Source organism: Chinchilla lanigera, unplaced genomic scaffold (assembly GCF_000276665.1).
Source record: "Chinchilla lanigera isolate Chin_1 unplaced genomic scaffold, ChiLan1.0 scaffold00041, whole genome shotgun sequence".
Taxonomy (NCBI): domain Eukaryota; kingdom Metazoa; phylum Chordata; class Mammalia; order Rodentia; family Chinchillidae; genus Chinchilla; species Chinchilla lanigera.
The window spans coordinates 15,578,171-15,592,791 of NW_004955442.1; the positions used below are offsets into that span (position 1 = coordinate 15,578,171).

At 44.3% G+C, this 14,621-nt stretch overlaps 1 protein-coding gene across 3 annotated transcripts in view; it reads right to left on the bottom strand.

Annotated features, from left to right (window-relative positions):
* Nucleotides 1–14,621, bottom strand: part of Cramp1l (Crm, cramped-like (Drosophila)) — a 61,619-nt gene that overhangs the window by 14,626 nt on the left and 32,372 nt on the right. For all 3 annotated transcript variants that reach the window (XM_013517674.1, XM_005391571.2, XM_005391572.2), the window contains exons 7-11: nt 6,567–6,652; nt 6,026–6,149; nt 4,645–4,726; nt 3,004–4,173; nt 1,367–1,532 (exon numbers count right to left, since the gene is read on the bottom strand). In XM_013517674.1, coding sequence (XP_013373128.1) covers nt 1,367–1,532; nt 3,004–4,173; nt 4,645–4,726; nt 6,026–6,149; nt 6,567–6,652 — 1,628 coding nt within the window. The remainder of the gene's footprint in view (nt 1–1,366; nt 1,533–3,003; nt 4,174–4,644; nt 4,727–6,025; nt 6,150–6,566; nt 6,653–14,621) is intronic.

Sequence of the window (14,621 nt, forward strand, 5' to 3'; positions counted from 1 at the left end):
AAGAGTCCTTAACAAGCAGGTCATCTGTAACACAGTAAGACAGAAAAATCATAAGGCCAATGACATTCTCTGAATAGAAAACAATCTTGGAGAACTATTAACATATCAGGACTGTATGTCTGCTGGTTAAAAAGTTACTATATTTTTGGTACCTGTCTACTCCTGAATTTTGTCTACCCTAGGGTGTGAACTCCGCAAAGCTAGAGGTGGGGCTGTCACCTAAGGATGTATAGATGCTGGGCAGGGTGGCTCCCATAGCATCCAGAACAACACCCTTAATACCAAAGTGTGAGAAGGCCTTAGGAGCATAGGACAAGAGTATTCCAGAGGGGCTGGGGATTTAGCTCAGTGGCAAAAGCGCCTGCCTGGCAAGCGCAAGGTTGTGAGTTCGGTTCCCGGTACCGGAGAAAAACCAAAAAAAAAAAAAGAGTATTCCAGGTCTTACTCCTAAGCCTCTCAGGCCACTCCTATCCTATTGGGTCAGTCTACGGAAGAGCTGTATGACTGCTCCTAGGCTTCAGGAGCAAGACTACAGCCCACACTTATCCACTCAGTCACCCAGCTACACAGTGGCAGGAGAGGGTACACATGCCTGGGATACATGGGCAAAGCCACAGAGAGCATTCATACTTCTCATCTACCTCTAACGTGGTTCATGTACAATCACTACTCTAGCACAATAATCTCTTTCACCATACAAATACTAAAGGTTTAAATAAAGTAAAATTGATGCCCAGGAAAATGGGCATGCTTATCTGGGGGGTTCATGTCCCCAGTGACAAAATTAATGAACTATGAATTTAAACTAGTTCCTAGGAGCTGGGAGTGTAGCTCAGGAGTATAGTGCCTGCCTAGGCTGCATAAGGCCATGAATTCATTTCCATCATCACACACACGAAAACATTTCCTAAATGTAAATGGGGTAGGGTACACTGTAAATGGCAGGTTACTTGACCTTTCTTTCTAAGACTGTGGTAAACTGCTGATATATGCCTTTAAGGAAGGCCGCCTTATTCTCATGTTTTAGATGCAAAGAAACACAGCTGCCATGGATTAAGACAGAACCAGCCCTCTTCAGGACTGTAAGCCATTAAGTGAGCATAATATGGAGGTTTCTCCTGACCTCATGAATAGCGACCAAACCAGGTAAGGGCACTAGTCCTCTACTTCTCACCGACCGCTGCACCCCATGACCCAAGCCCTTTATGGTGAGCCCCTAGCTCACCCTCTCCACAGGAGGTGAAACAAGCACCTTCACCCTGACCACTGGACCATGGATGACTGGATGATAGGGTCAGTCTCAGACACACCTGTGTTTTTAGCTTCTGCACAGTCCCCAAAGCCATCAGGCTTCCCCAAGCCTCACCTGGGGTGCAAGATGTGGAACTCGGTGGGAAGGTCTTGCTGCTGCGAAGGGCAGACTGGTTTCGAGGACAGCGAGGGCTCCGGGAGCTGATGGTTACCACTTTCCCTGGGGGAGTCACTGACTGTTCCTCCTGGGCAGGCCTCACTGAGGCATTTGTTTCTGGAGCCTGAATAGAAATGGGTCAAAAAAATGTGTAAACTTACTAGGCATAATGGTGCATACCTGTAGGCATAATGGTGCATACCTGTAATCCCAGCATTGTGGGAGGCTAAGCAGGAGGATCACAAGTTCAACCCAGCCTAGACAAATACTGACTTAGTGAACCCTAATTCAAAACTAAAACAATAAAAAACAGATCTGGGGATGGAGTTCAGTGCAAAGTCCTGGTTCATTTTGCAGTACCTGGGCAGGAGGAGGGGTGGTACATTAGCACTCAAAAACCAGCTTTGACAAAGCACCCCAAGGAGGAAATGTGAGAATGATCTTGAGAATTTAGAAGCTGTCATGACCTGATTTCCACGACATCAAACATCAGGGGTCATCAACACCTGACTTTAGCATTGCCCAAAGTTACTCAGCAATTTGCCAATTTTAAAACTCCCCGGATAAAACAAAATTAAGTACAAATCAGCAGTCAGTAAGTAATGAAAGCAACTTCTATCTTTCTCAGGAGAGCCCCTGTATATCTCCACTGCTTGAACATAGGCATGACAACCAGTAGGCAGTCCTACACACAGGAAGGGAACAGGGTCCAACATGTCTGGGTTTCATTCACTCTGAGCAGGGTCAAAACTGCAAGGAGGAGGTTCTGAATAAACAATAGCTTGCTTTTTAAAAAAAGCCACAGGAAGACCCCAGTGCAAGACAACTGCAGTAGCTTCTTCTGCTGTGTGTCAGGGAAGAGAAATAGATTTACCCCAGAGAGAAAACAGTCAGAGACCAAGAGTTCTTTGCTAGGTCAAAGACTCACCCTCACAAGTGTCAGGGATCCCTGTAGAGACTTCTGTTGAGTCTGAGGCCCTGCAGAGATGCCCTACCCTGCAATTCCACCTCTGTTCTTGTCCTGGTACCCTCACCACCCCTGGGAAAACCTGATCGGAAGCCCCAACTCTCAGCTCTTCTCCCCTCTGTTCCTCAGCACTCAACACCAAGGTCCTTCCTTGAGTCACCTTACCTCTGTACTCTGCAACCCTGTTCCAGCCATGTGCAGCTCACAGATGTCCCAGGGGCTCATCAACAAAGTCTGTGAGGTGCATCCTAGAATCTGCATTTCTAACCAGTTCCAGCTGACACTGAGGCTGCCGGCTTTGACCCACTCTAGGTATTCAGCTGAGATTCCTGCTCACTGCTCTCTAGTAGAATACTGTGCCAACATGTCCTGCCAGGACTACTCAGTGCTCCAGACCTTCCACTGCCTCCCCTAAGGCACTTCAGCCATGCCACCTCTCCATGAAAAACCACACTTGAAAAAGTCACAGCTCACTCAACAGCCCTAAAACCTAGCCAGTTCAGGGGTCATCTCACACTGCTAAAATTTGGTTACCAGCAACACCATGTCTGGCCTTAGGGGCTCCTTTGCTTTGGGCTTGGTCATACTTTCCTTGGGATTCCCGTGGGGCACAGCTTGGCCCACTCACCAGCTTGGGGTTGACTTCTGTTGAGATGAGCTTCAGCAGGCAGCTCAGCAGGCGCTGTTCATGGAGGGTGGTAGGTGGGGAGCCAGGGCGGGTGGCCTGGCTCTGCCCTCCAGGGGCTTGGCCCTCAGGGCCCAACACAGCCAGCCAGTCATATTCCAGCTGTAACTTGCTTGGCTTGCCCATCATGAGGTAGACTTCGGCCAGCGTAAGGCTTTCAGAGGTCTGCAGGCTCCAGCCCTCCTCACGAAGCTGCTGGGCCAACCGGCTGGCAGGGACTTCCTTTGGGGGCCTGGAAGTAGACTGTCCCTGAGGCAGCGGAGGCTCTGAGGGGCTCCCTTTCTCTTGGGGCTCCTCTGCAGGTGTGTCTGCTGGCTCTTTTGTGCAAACATCCAGCAGGAGTCCAGGGCCAGAGGCAGGGCCAGACTGTGGGTCTGGGCCAGAGACAGGAAGGTTGGCAGCCTCTTTGTTACTGGGGGCAAGAGTCTCTGGGGAAGCAGCCCTGCCCACAGGGGGCTGCTCACTCCTGGGCCGAGCATCCGCACAGCGGCACTGCTCAGGGACAATGAGGTCCTGACAGGACTTCAGGTAGCGGGGCAAAGGGTCGAGGAGTGACAGCTCGTCCTCCAGGTCTGGGAGCTGGCTGCAGGCACACAGCAGGGACCCTGGTTCTTGAGCAGAACCATCCCCACCCTCTGTAGGAGGCACTGCAGGGGTCTTCTCAAGATGCAGCAGAGAGTCCTGGTGCCCTGAAGGAGGCCTGTCAGGAGCATCCGGGCTGCTCAGACTAGGGATGGCTCCCTCCCCAGGGGCACTCTCAGGGGAACTCTCCCCAGAGCTCTGTGAAGTATCGGTGGTGGGAGGAGGCCGCCCCCCACCCCTGCCCTCAGTGCTGCCCCTTGGGCACTTCACCTGGCCCCGGGCTGTGCCTTGCCCACTCTGGATACCCAGGATTTGGGCTGGGGGCAGCGAATGGGTGTCCTTGGCACTCTGCTTGCAGCGGCCACCCTCCTGCCAGTGCACTGTGCAGAAGGCCTTGGAGTGCACCACCCGAGCCACACCAGGCAGCGGGGTCAATGTGCAGTTCTCGCCTGGGAATAGGTGCAGCGTAACCTTCTCTTGCATCTGTGCAGGGTTCATGCCCTGTAGCTGCCCCTCTTCGAGGGTCTTCCTCTGGGTGCACTGTCAAGGAACAATCCCCACCATCTATACCTTGGTCAAACTAGTCAGAGGCACTGGGCCATAGACCCATTCTACATGGTAGAGCCTTTGATGGGACCAGTACCTACTCTTGGCATCACTGGGGCTCAGATGTGTCCCCTGATTCCTGACCTAGGGACTTTCCTTACGCCACTACTAAGCAACGCTGGCCCAACAGCCAGCCAAGAAAATAAAAGACTCTGGGTTATACCTAGGTCATGTCACACAGTCTGCTGGTAGGGTGATCTGGCCACACTGCATGGGCTATGAAGAGCTGCCTGTGGTTGAGTGCTACCACTTCAAGGTCAAAGGTTGGTCAAAATCCAGGGAGTAAAGAGCTCCCCACATCTCCATAGCAATGACAGGGATTCAGAAGCAAGGCTCCATTCTCAAAAAGGAGCAGCCACAGAGTTTGGAAGGTTTGCTTTAGTCAGAAAAAGATACAATTCGCACTTCATGGAGTGCCCACTTCTGCTTCAAGAACTCGATGAGGCTGGAGACCTTTCTATGCAGCTCCACAATCATCCTACAGAGAGACAGAGGAGGCTGTTATAAAGGGGCAGGAGCTCCCAACTACCCATGGGTGCAGTTGCTTTCACATGTGGTTGCCCACACCAAGGCCATGTGGCAAAGAGATGTGGGGCAGCTCCTCAAAAGGAGTAGCAAAGAGGGGCCATCAGCAGGACCTCAGCTTTTTCTTAAAAGCATCCCTGTCTGTTAAAATCACAATAAATTTACATGAAGTTATAAAAAAAAATAACACAGAGAAGGCAAGGCCTGGTGATGCATGCCTGTAATCCCAGCACATGGAGGCTGAAGCAAGAGGATTATCAAATTCCAGCCCAGCTTGAGCTAATCCAAGACCAGCCTGAAGTATACAGTGACACCCTGTCTCAAAAAAACCCAAAAACAAAAAAAAACACAAGAGAGATCCATATACCATTCACCAGCATGAGAACTATCCAGGAATGTTGGTACCATCACCACCTAGTCTCCTAATGTCTTATGAGTTCAATTAACCCTAAGAAAATCAAACACACACAAGGTGGGATGAAGCACTGATACATGCTACACATGAGAAAACCTCAAGAACACTGTGTACGGTGCGAGTAACCAGACATAGTAGATATCTGTGTATGACTCTGTTGATACAGAATGTCTAGAAGAGGAAAATGCACTGAGACAGAAAGTAGACTGCCAGGGCTTAGAGAAAGGAGAACATCAGGGAGTGACTGGTAACAGCACAGTGTAAAATAGAGATGGAGGTTGTGCAACACTGTGAACACACTAAACACTCAACTGCGTAAACTTTCAAGTGGCTATGGTTCATTTTAGGTTGTATAAACTTTTTCTCAATTAAAAAAATGTATAAATGGAAAATGACAGTGTCCCATGATTAGACAAATCTTTGGAGAGCTGGGGAAGGGGAAATGCAGGAGGGTCATGGGGGTTCTGTAGCTGTTCAACCTTCTCCCCATGACACCATCTTATAGCTCCCATCTGCCATCCATGATCCTGCATAGGGGTAGAGCTGCAGCTCAGTGACTCAAGGTCTCACAGATGGTTTGATCACAACACTCCTATAACACAGTCACCTCCAGACTTTGCTATTTTTTAGCATATGCTGTGCTATGTTTTTCAGCATAGCAAAAAAACAATAAAAACAAAACAAAATGCACAACAGACTCTCTCCTTAGTTGGTATCAGAGAACTGGGCTGAGACTAGCTTTTTACCAGAAATTCCCTCAGTAACCCACATACAAATACTGTGGGGTATGTGTTAGTCACCCGATCCCCCAACTCTGCCCCCAGAATCCTGCATCACCTGAGGCGTGGGTTCTGGGCAAGGCTCTGCACTCGGGCCCAGGCATGGTTGTTTCGTGGTTGTAGCTCTACAGGGACTTTCAAGGGCAGGCGCACTGGCTTCTGGTCCTCTTCATCACTCAGGCCTGCAAAAGGAGAGACCATGAAAGCCTAGCACAGATCAAGCTTGGGGCAGAAAGCAAAGTACATCGAAAACCAACAGTGTGGGCAGACTGTCTTGTGACTAGACCTAAGGAAATTAGAGAACCCATAGCCAAGGAGAAATTCAGTGTGGTCACTTGCACATTTGCCAAGGCAAAGCCATGGACCAGCCATAGAGAGGCCACGAGAGGAGCAAGCCCACGGGGTTGACCCATCTATCAGAATTCTTCCATGGCTTCAGGGTTAAACTTGACTCAATGAGTGGAAATGAGTCTTCAAATTCATGTGCCTAGCATGGCTAGGCACAAAGCAACTGCAGCAGCTCAGCATGTCCACCATGAAATGGGACAAAACCACCACGTGAGCTACAAGCCACACCAGCCTTTCCCTTAGTTACCTACCATCAGGATCGCAAAGCTTCTTCAGGGCCCGGCACATGGGGGCTTTGATTCGGAGGTTTCTCCCTTTGTAACGTACTGTGGTAGCCCTGGGAAAAAAGAATTTTGAAGAGATGCTGAGACCTCTGAATGAATGGAAGTGAGGGAAGACCCGTGTGTCCAAGACACATCAAGTAGGAGGAAGTGCCAGCCCCAAGCGGGTTTCCGCACTGTCCCCATATCACCACCCAGGATGGTGCAGAGGCAGCAGGCAGCAGGCAGCACTGTACCTCTAGACATCTGATATTTTCCTGACCAGGGGGTGACTGTTGTTTACAGGAAATGGATCATCCCTTCTTGCCTCAGTAAGTTATGTGGCACAAGCTATTGTCCCATGCCTTTACCCACCACTATGGAGCTAGGCAGACAGCTGCTCTTCTTTCCACCTGCTCTATTTCCATGCACTCCTCCTACTTGGGGCTCAGAAAAGAAGCTATCAAACTACCCCTATGTGATCTTCATGTGAGCTCTCAATCTACCTCTACATAACCTCTACATGATCACTTCATGATCACCTTACCACATCAATGCTGTACCCCATTCCTCTGGCAAGGACAGAGTACCAGCAGCCAGAGCAAGATGTCACAGGCTCATGCTCAGAGTCCTCAGGCTGGCCCCAAATTTGTCTGCCCCAGCTGCAGTGTATTAGAATGACATGAATTAAAGATATACTATATGACTACTGAAATGAGTATGGAAGCAATTAGAATGATTCCTTCTAAAAAACACAGCTGGAATGCTTCCAAAATGCTCAACAAAGAGGCCAGGAAAGACTCAATAATCGTAGGTCTTTTTAGCCAGGTGTGGTTCCACATGCCTGTAATCCCAGCACTCGGGAGGCTGGGACAGAACTGCAAGTTTGAAGCAGGCCTAGGCCGCTTAGGGAGTTCAAGGCCAGCCTCAACTACAAAGTGAAACCCTTCACAAACAAACAAACAAGGTCTTTTTTTTTTTTTTTGATTAAGTTTATTGGTACATTTTAGGTATACATAATTACATTCGTTATAGATAATTTACACCTATATATGATATAACAATTCTTTTTTATCCCTATTCCCCTACCCTCCCTTTAACCCCTCTTCCACTTTTTCCTTCTTTTTTCATTATTTTTTTCCCTTCTTTCCTTTTCCCCTCCCCCCTCCCCAGTTCCCTTTCCCATTTGGACATTTTCTTCCTATTTCACAGTATCTATTAACATTTTTGTCCTTATTTATACTTTTAGTTTCTCACAGCAGAGAAACAATTCAGTATTTACACATCTGTGTCCAAATTATTTCACATAAAAGCATGGCCTCAAGGTGCATGCATTTACCTAGAAATGTTTCAAGCTTATCCTTCTTTATGAAATAGTATTCCACTGTGTATATATATATATATATATATATTAAAAAAAAAACACATCTTCTTTATCCTATCATCAGCTGATATGCATTTGGGCTATTTCCAAGATTTAGCTATTACAAACTGTGCCACTATAAAAATGAGTGTGCACATATTACTGTGGTATGATACTTTTAATTCTTTCGGGAAGATACCAAGAAGAGGAATAGCTGGGCCAAATGGAAGCTCTAGTCCTAGCTTTTTGAGGAATGCCCACATTGATTTCCACAGTCTACACTACCACCAACAGTCGAGAAGGGTTCCCCCACAGGCCCTCTAACATATTATTGATTTGTTACTGACTTCCCCATTCCCCTACCTTCCCTTTAATCCTTCCTCCACTTTTTCCTTCTTTTTTCATCATTTTTCCCTTCTTCCTCCCGCCCCTCCAGTTCCCTTTCCCGTTTGGACATTTTCAAATGTCCAAATGGGGTGAGATATGGAATCTCAGTGTTGTTTAAATTTGCATTTCTTTAAGTACCAATGATGTTGAAAATTTTTTCATATATTTATTTGCCATTTCTATTTCTTCATCTAAGAAGTGTCTACTTCAGATGCCCATTTCTGGACTGAGTCTTTAAATCTGGGGGACCTGATTCTTTTGAGTTCTTTATATATTCTAGATAGTCATCCTTGTCTGAGGAGCAGCTGGGAAAGAATTTTTCCCATCCTGTGGGTTGTCTCTTCACTCTGTTGGTGGTTTCTCTTGCTACGCAAAAGCTTTTTAATAAGATGAGATCCCAGTTGATGATTCTGTGTAATATTTCTCTTGTGGACTGGGTTTTGTTTAGAAAGTCTTTGCCTATACCAATGTCTTCAAGAGTTCTACCTATTCTATCTCCCCACAGATTTGGTGTTTCTGTTTTAATATACAGATTTCTGATCCATTTTTATTTTAGTTTAGTGCATAGTGAGATACAGCTCTAGTTTTTCTTCGGCGTGTGGAAAGCCTATTTTTCCAGCACTATTAAAGAGGTTATCTTTCTTCCAGTGAACGTGTTTGGCATCTTTGTCAAAAATGTGGTGGTTATGTCTGGAGTTGTTTCTGCATCTTCTAGTCTGTTCTGTTAGTTTGCAGGTCTCTTTTTTGGTCAGTACCATGCTGTTTTTAATCACAGTAACTTTGCAGTATAATTTCAAGTCAGGGATTGCGAAGCCCCGTGCTTTGCCTTGATTGCCCAGAACTGCTTTTGGTATTCTAGGTCTCTTCTGGTTCCAAATGAATTTTAGGATTGTTTTCTGTATTTCTGTGAGATACACTGTTGGTATTTTGAATGGGACTGCATTATATCTGTGTAACAATTTTGGAAGTATGGCCATTTTCACTATATTGGTTCTTTCTACCCAAGAAAAAGGGATATCTTTCCATTTTGTGATATCCTCTTCAATCTTTTTCAGCGTACTGTAGTTTTCAATGTAGAGGTCTTTTAGTTCCTTCATCAGATTGATTCCTAGGTATTTCATTCTTTTGGATGCTACTGTGAAAGGTGTTATTTTCCTAATTCCTCTCTCACTGAGTTTGTTATTTGTGTGCAGGAAGACTATTAATTTTTGAGTGTTGACTTTGTATTCAGCTATGCTACTGAATTTGCTTGTTAAATCAAGAAGTCTTTTGGTGGAGTTTTTGGGATCGTCTATGTAGAATATCATGTTATCTGCAAATAATGGTAATTTGACTTCTACCTTTCCCATCATTATTCCTTTTATTTCTTTCTCTTGTCTAATTATTCCAGTTAATGTTTCCAGAAGTATACTGAATAAGAGTGGTAACAGTGGATATTCTTGTCTTATTCCTGATTTTAGAGTGAAAGCTTTCAGTTTTTGTCCATTTAGTATGACATTGGCTGTTAAACAAGGTCATTTTAACAGTAACAGCCAAATGATGTATGGGAAGGACAATTAAGACTGGCCCTGATCAGATTCAAGTCTTGTTGCTCTGGACTCAGGTTTTCTCCTCCCTTTAAACCTGAGAAGCAAAAAATAGATTCACCTTGACTGGAGTTTCTGATCTGAGAATAACATGAAACTCCAAGGTGTGGATCTCCACAGAAGAAAAGACTTTGGCTCTAGCTGCCCAGGGGTGGTGGAGTAATGTGAGTTAATATTTTATGAAATGCTCATGGTGTATATCTATTATTTTATAACTTTCTACTTCAACCAACTTTTTTGACTGACCCATTCCCAGCTGTGATCATGTCTGTTAAGACAGCTGCTTCTGTACTTGTTCAGTTTCTTTTTCTTTTCTTTTTTTTTGGTACCAGGAATTGAACTCAGGACCTTGAGCTTGTCAGGCACACGCCATACCACTGAGCTATATCCCTGGCCCCTACTTGTTCAATTTCTGTAAGAATTCTGTTAGAAAACTGACAGCACACACACAGGCAGAGTGTGATTCTAAAAACATGCAATTACAAATTACATGCCTACAAGTTTATATTTGTATCTGTACATTTATAAATGTAAATTTTTCATTAGTATAGTACATGTTTGTGATACATAATGAATACACTTATCATGGGGTATTGGTACATATGCATACTGCATTGTGGGGACAGAGTTTCCCTATGTATTTCAGGCTAGTCTTAATTCACTATGTAGCACAAGATGGCCTCCTTCCTCCCCTCTTCCTCCATCCTTAGTTCCCCTTCCCATCTCAGAAAGGTCTACAACTCTTTTTCTTATCATCTATCTTTTATTTTGCTCTTTATTTGTACTTTGGGTTGTTCATATAAGAGAACCCATGCAATATATAAATGGAAATTTCCTAAGAAAAAAATTTATTAGGATACACATTTTTGGCAAGGGTAACAGATGAGTTTGCACTGTCTGAAAATCTTAAGAGACTATATTTATGAAAGAGTATAATTAAAAAAAATTTATTCTAAGACAATACTGCTTAAAATTGGACATTACAATGCAAACTATGACTTAAAACCCAACAAACACAAGTGCCTCTCTCTGCTGGCTTCTCACAGTCTAACAGAAAAAGCAGCTCACTTGTACATATCTATAAGAGAAGACAGCTCCAGCAGCCTCAGACAGGTAGAAAGGATGACACTACAATGGCTATCTCTTCTCTGAAAAGTAATACAGCTCTAATTTCAGCATTATGGAGTCTCAATACTGTACACAGTGAATTTTACCACTGCCCTGAAAACCTTTAAGGCTTTGGGTAAACAAATAGTGAGTGTCATGAGGGAGATAGTACCTGAGTACAGGCATGTGACATAGAAAGCTCAATGACTCCTCATGCCATGGCAGCTACAACTCCATCCATCCATCCATCCATCCATCTATCCATCCTCTTATCTGTTCAAACATCCCCTCTACTACCTTTCATTACTCCATCCACACCTCTCATTCATTCATCTGTGCATTCACTCATTCTTCCACACATCTGTTCACACATCTGTCCATCTGCACATTCACCTATCCACTTAACCCACCCAGGTAACTGACTCAATTCCCTCTGTGCTGGATACCAAAGAGCAGAGTTCAAATTTGGAAAGCCTGGCCAAAAAGGCAAGGCATTCTAGGAGGAAAGCTTCCAGCCCCTATTCACTTTTGGTGAGGAGGAATAGTTTAAAGAAAATGAGTCTCAAAGTAACAACGTGTTCTATTAAGTCAAATTCCTGAATCACCTTAGTCCAAGTGAAAGTCCCAGATGATATGCTAGAACTGTTCTACAAATGATGTTGGGATAGGGCCTTAAGTAGAAGAATATTTTTAAAGAGCAGTTCTGAAGTGTGGAGTCAACTCTCCAACAATGGCCTCCAACAAAAGGTTCTGGAAACAAATGCACTTTTCTGCTCATTCTTTTGTGTGTTTCATATGCCCAGGAACACAACAAGATTTTTTTTTTTTTAAATTTTAAAGAGTAAAAGAAGGATAACATAATAGGGGGGGCTTACCAAATTACAGATGAAGTGGTAGGAAATTATCAATCGTTATTGTTTTACATATTGTTATCTACAAGATAGTTTCTCAGGAAAACAAATAGACAAATAATAGTGAGTTACAGACAAAAGAGGTAGGAGATTATCAATAGTTGTTGTACTATACTTTGGCACCTTCAAAGTGGCTTCTAAAGAAAATAAATAGAGCTATACATGAGTGACCTATTGAATAATCATTAACTATTCTCAATGGTTGTTGTAGGAAACACATAACACACAACAAGATTTTAACAATGGATAAAGTGCTATCATGTGCCAGCAGTGTTTGCAATAATCAGTTTCTGTTAACCTGCTACTCTGTGACTTCTTTTTGTACTTCCTTCAGCAAATCGAATATACTCATTTTTAATACAAGATAACCACTCTGAGAGTTACAGTTCTTTTTCTTTTGTTTTCTCCTAAATAGGAATTCCATGGTCAGACTGAGGCTGGAGCACTACACAAGGTCAAGGGCCACACTCAAGCTCCTCTGACTCCCAGGAACTGAAAGACAAACAGGCCAGGATGCCCTAGGCCACAGGGATTGAAGAAGGACTATCTGGTAAGGACAACCCACATTTTCCTTGGAGGTAGAGAACACAGAACTCACAAGGTCAGAGTGTACATGCCTCTAGGGGCTCAATAACAACAAAGGGGGGGATTCCTCTGCAAGAAGAGCCTGGCTTTCCTTTCTGACATGAGATGTGTTTTCTTCCCTGCACAGCTAGTGGACAAATCTAAGCAGTAATGCTATATTCTATGTATGCTTGAGTTTGTGAACGATGTAATGGGATTTTATTTTAGTTTGGAACATTTCTCAACTCACTTACTTCTTAATTTAATTTTATAATTCTACAACTGAAAGGAGATTCACAGTTAACTGAAAGGCTCTGCATGAGAAGTTGGACAGAAGGAACTCCAATTGCTTTTGGTCTTAAATCAACAAGTAGTCTTCAGACACATCTTGTTAATATGTTCCCTCTTTCCATTCTACATTTACAGATTTTTTGTTTATACTTAAAAACTAAAGTCTGAGCCAGGCTCAGTGGCTATTTTGGAGGTAGAGGCATAATGACTGAGCATTTGAGTCCAACCTGGGTGATGTGTACTGAGACTGTCTCAAAATAAAATATAGGACTGGAGATACAGCTCAGTGTTAGAGCACTTGCCTAGCATGTATGAAGCCCTGGGTTCAATCCATCGTACCACAGAAAAAGGGAAACCTGAAATCCCCTGAGGATAGAATGGACACATAAATTGATGAGATGACACAGAAGGTCCAGCAGCACTGTCATGTAGTATAGTCACCTGATCTTTGACCAGGACGGACCAGTATCCCAGCAGAAGGCCACCCTTTCAGATGGCACTGGAAAAACTTACATCCACACGCAAAATACAAGTCTTTGCCTAAACTTCGTATCATATACAAAAGTTAATTCAAGTGATTCACATACTTAATTGCAAAACTATAAAACTACCAGGAGGAGGTACTGGGAATTGAACCCAGGACCTTCTCACTGAGCTATACCTCCAGTATTTTTAAAAATTTATTTTGTGATGGTGTCTCACTAAATTGCCCCTAAATTGCCTAGGCTGGCTGGCAGACTGGGCTCAAACTTGCAATCCTCCTACCTCAGCCTCCCAGAGTGCTGGGATTACAAGCATGCACATGCAAGTAAGCACACAAAAGATGCTCACCATTATTGATCATCAAAGAAAAGCAAATCAAAGCCATAATGAGACACCACTGTCTACCCACTAGAAGAATGCACAAAATGAAAATACCAAGTGCTGGAGAATGTGGGACAACTGGGATAGATTCTGGAAAGCAATTTGGTAGATCCTTATAAAATTAAACACACTTTCCATCCCTTCCTTGTGGGAGTTACTCAGGTGAAATGAAAACTCACATTCATGAAAAAGCCTGGTAAAAGCCAGGAATGGTGGTATATACCTGCAATCCAAGCATTCTGGGAAGTTGAGGCAGGAGAACTGCAAGTTTAAGACCAGCCTGGGCAATTTAACAACTTAGTAATATACCCACTTCAAAATAAAAAATGGGGTGAGGGGCTAGGCATGTAGCTCAATGCAAAAGCCCTGGGTTCAATCCCCAGTATGAGGGTAAGTATGGGGAGTAATGAAGGTTTAATCACTTATGTATAAACAACCCAGTGTCCTGCTACAGTGAACAGACCAATAGGCATATCCACACCATGAAACCCCACTTGTCATGAGACAGTAATGCACTGTGGTTCTATGGACAGCACCTGAGAACCTCAAGTGCAAGTGGCTTGGTGGGTGAAGCTAACCTCAGAGGGTAAGTAATGGTTCCATTCAAATAGCTTTCTGGAAAAGACAAACTACAGAATATGGAAGGCAGCAACAGAGTGGCCTGGGGCTGGCTGTGGGGTGCTGTAACTGTTCTGTGCCTAGAGGCACTGTACTAGTTACTTTCCCATCACTGGGACAAATATCTGACACCCATAACTTAAAAGAGGAAAATGTTTAATTTGGCTCACAGTTCAGGGGATTTAGTCCATAACTGACTGGCTCCAAGGCAAAAATAGAATCGTGGAAAGGCACTGCAGAGCAAAGCTGCTTATCTCATGAAAAGCAGGAAACAGAGATAAGAGAGGAGCAGGGGAGGGAGATACACCCTCCAAAGGCACACTCCAGTGAGACACCTCTTCCAACTAGGCACCAC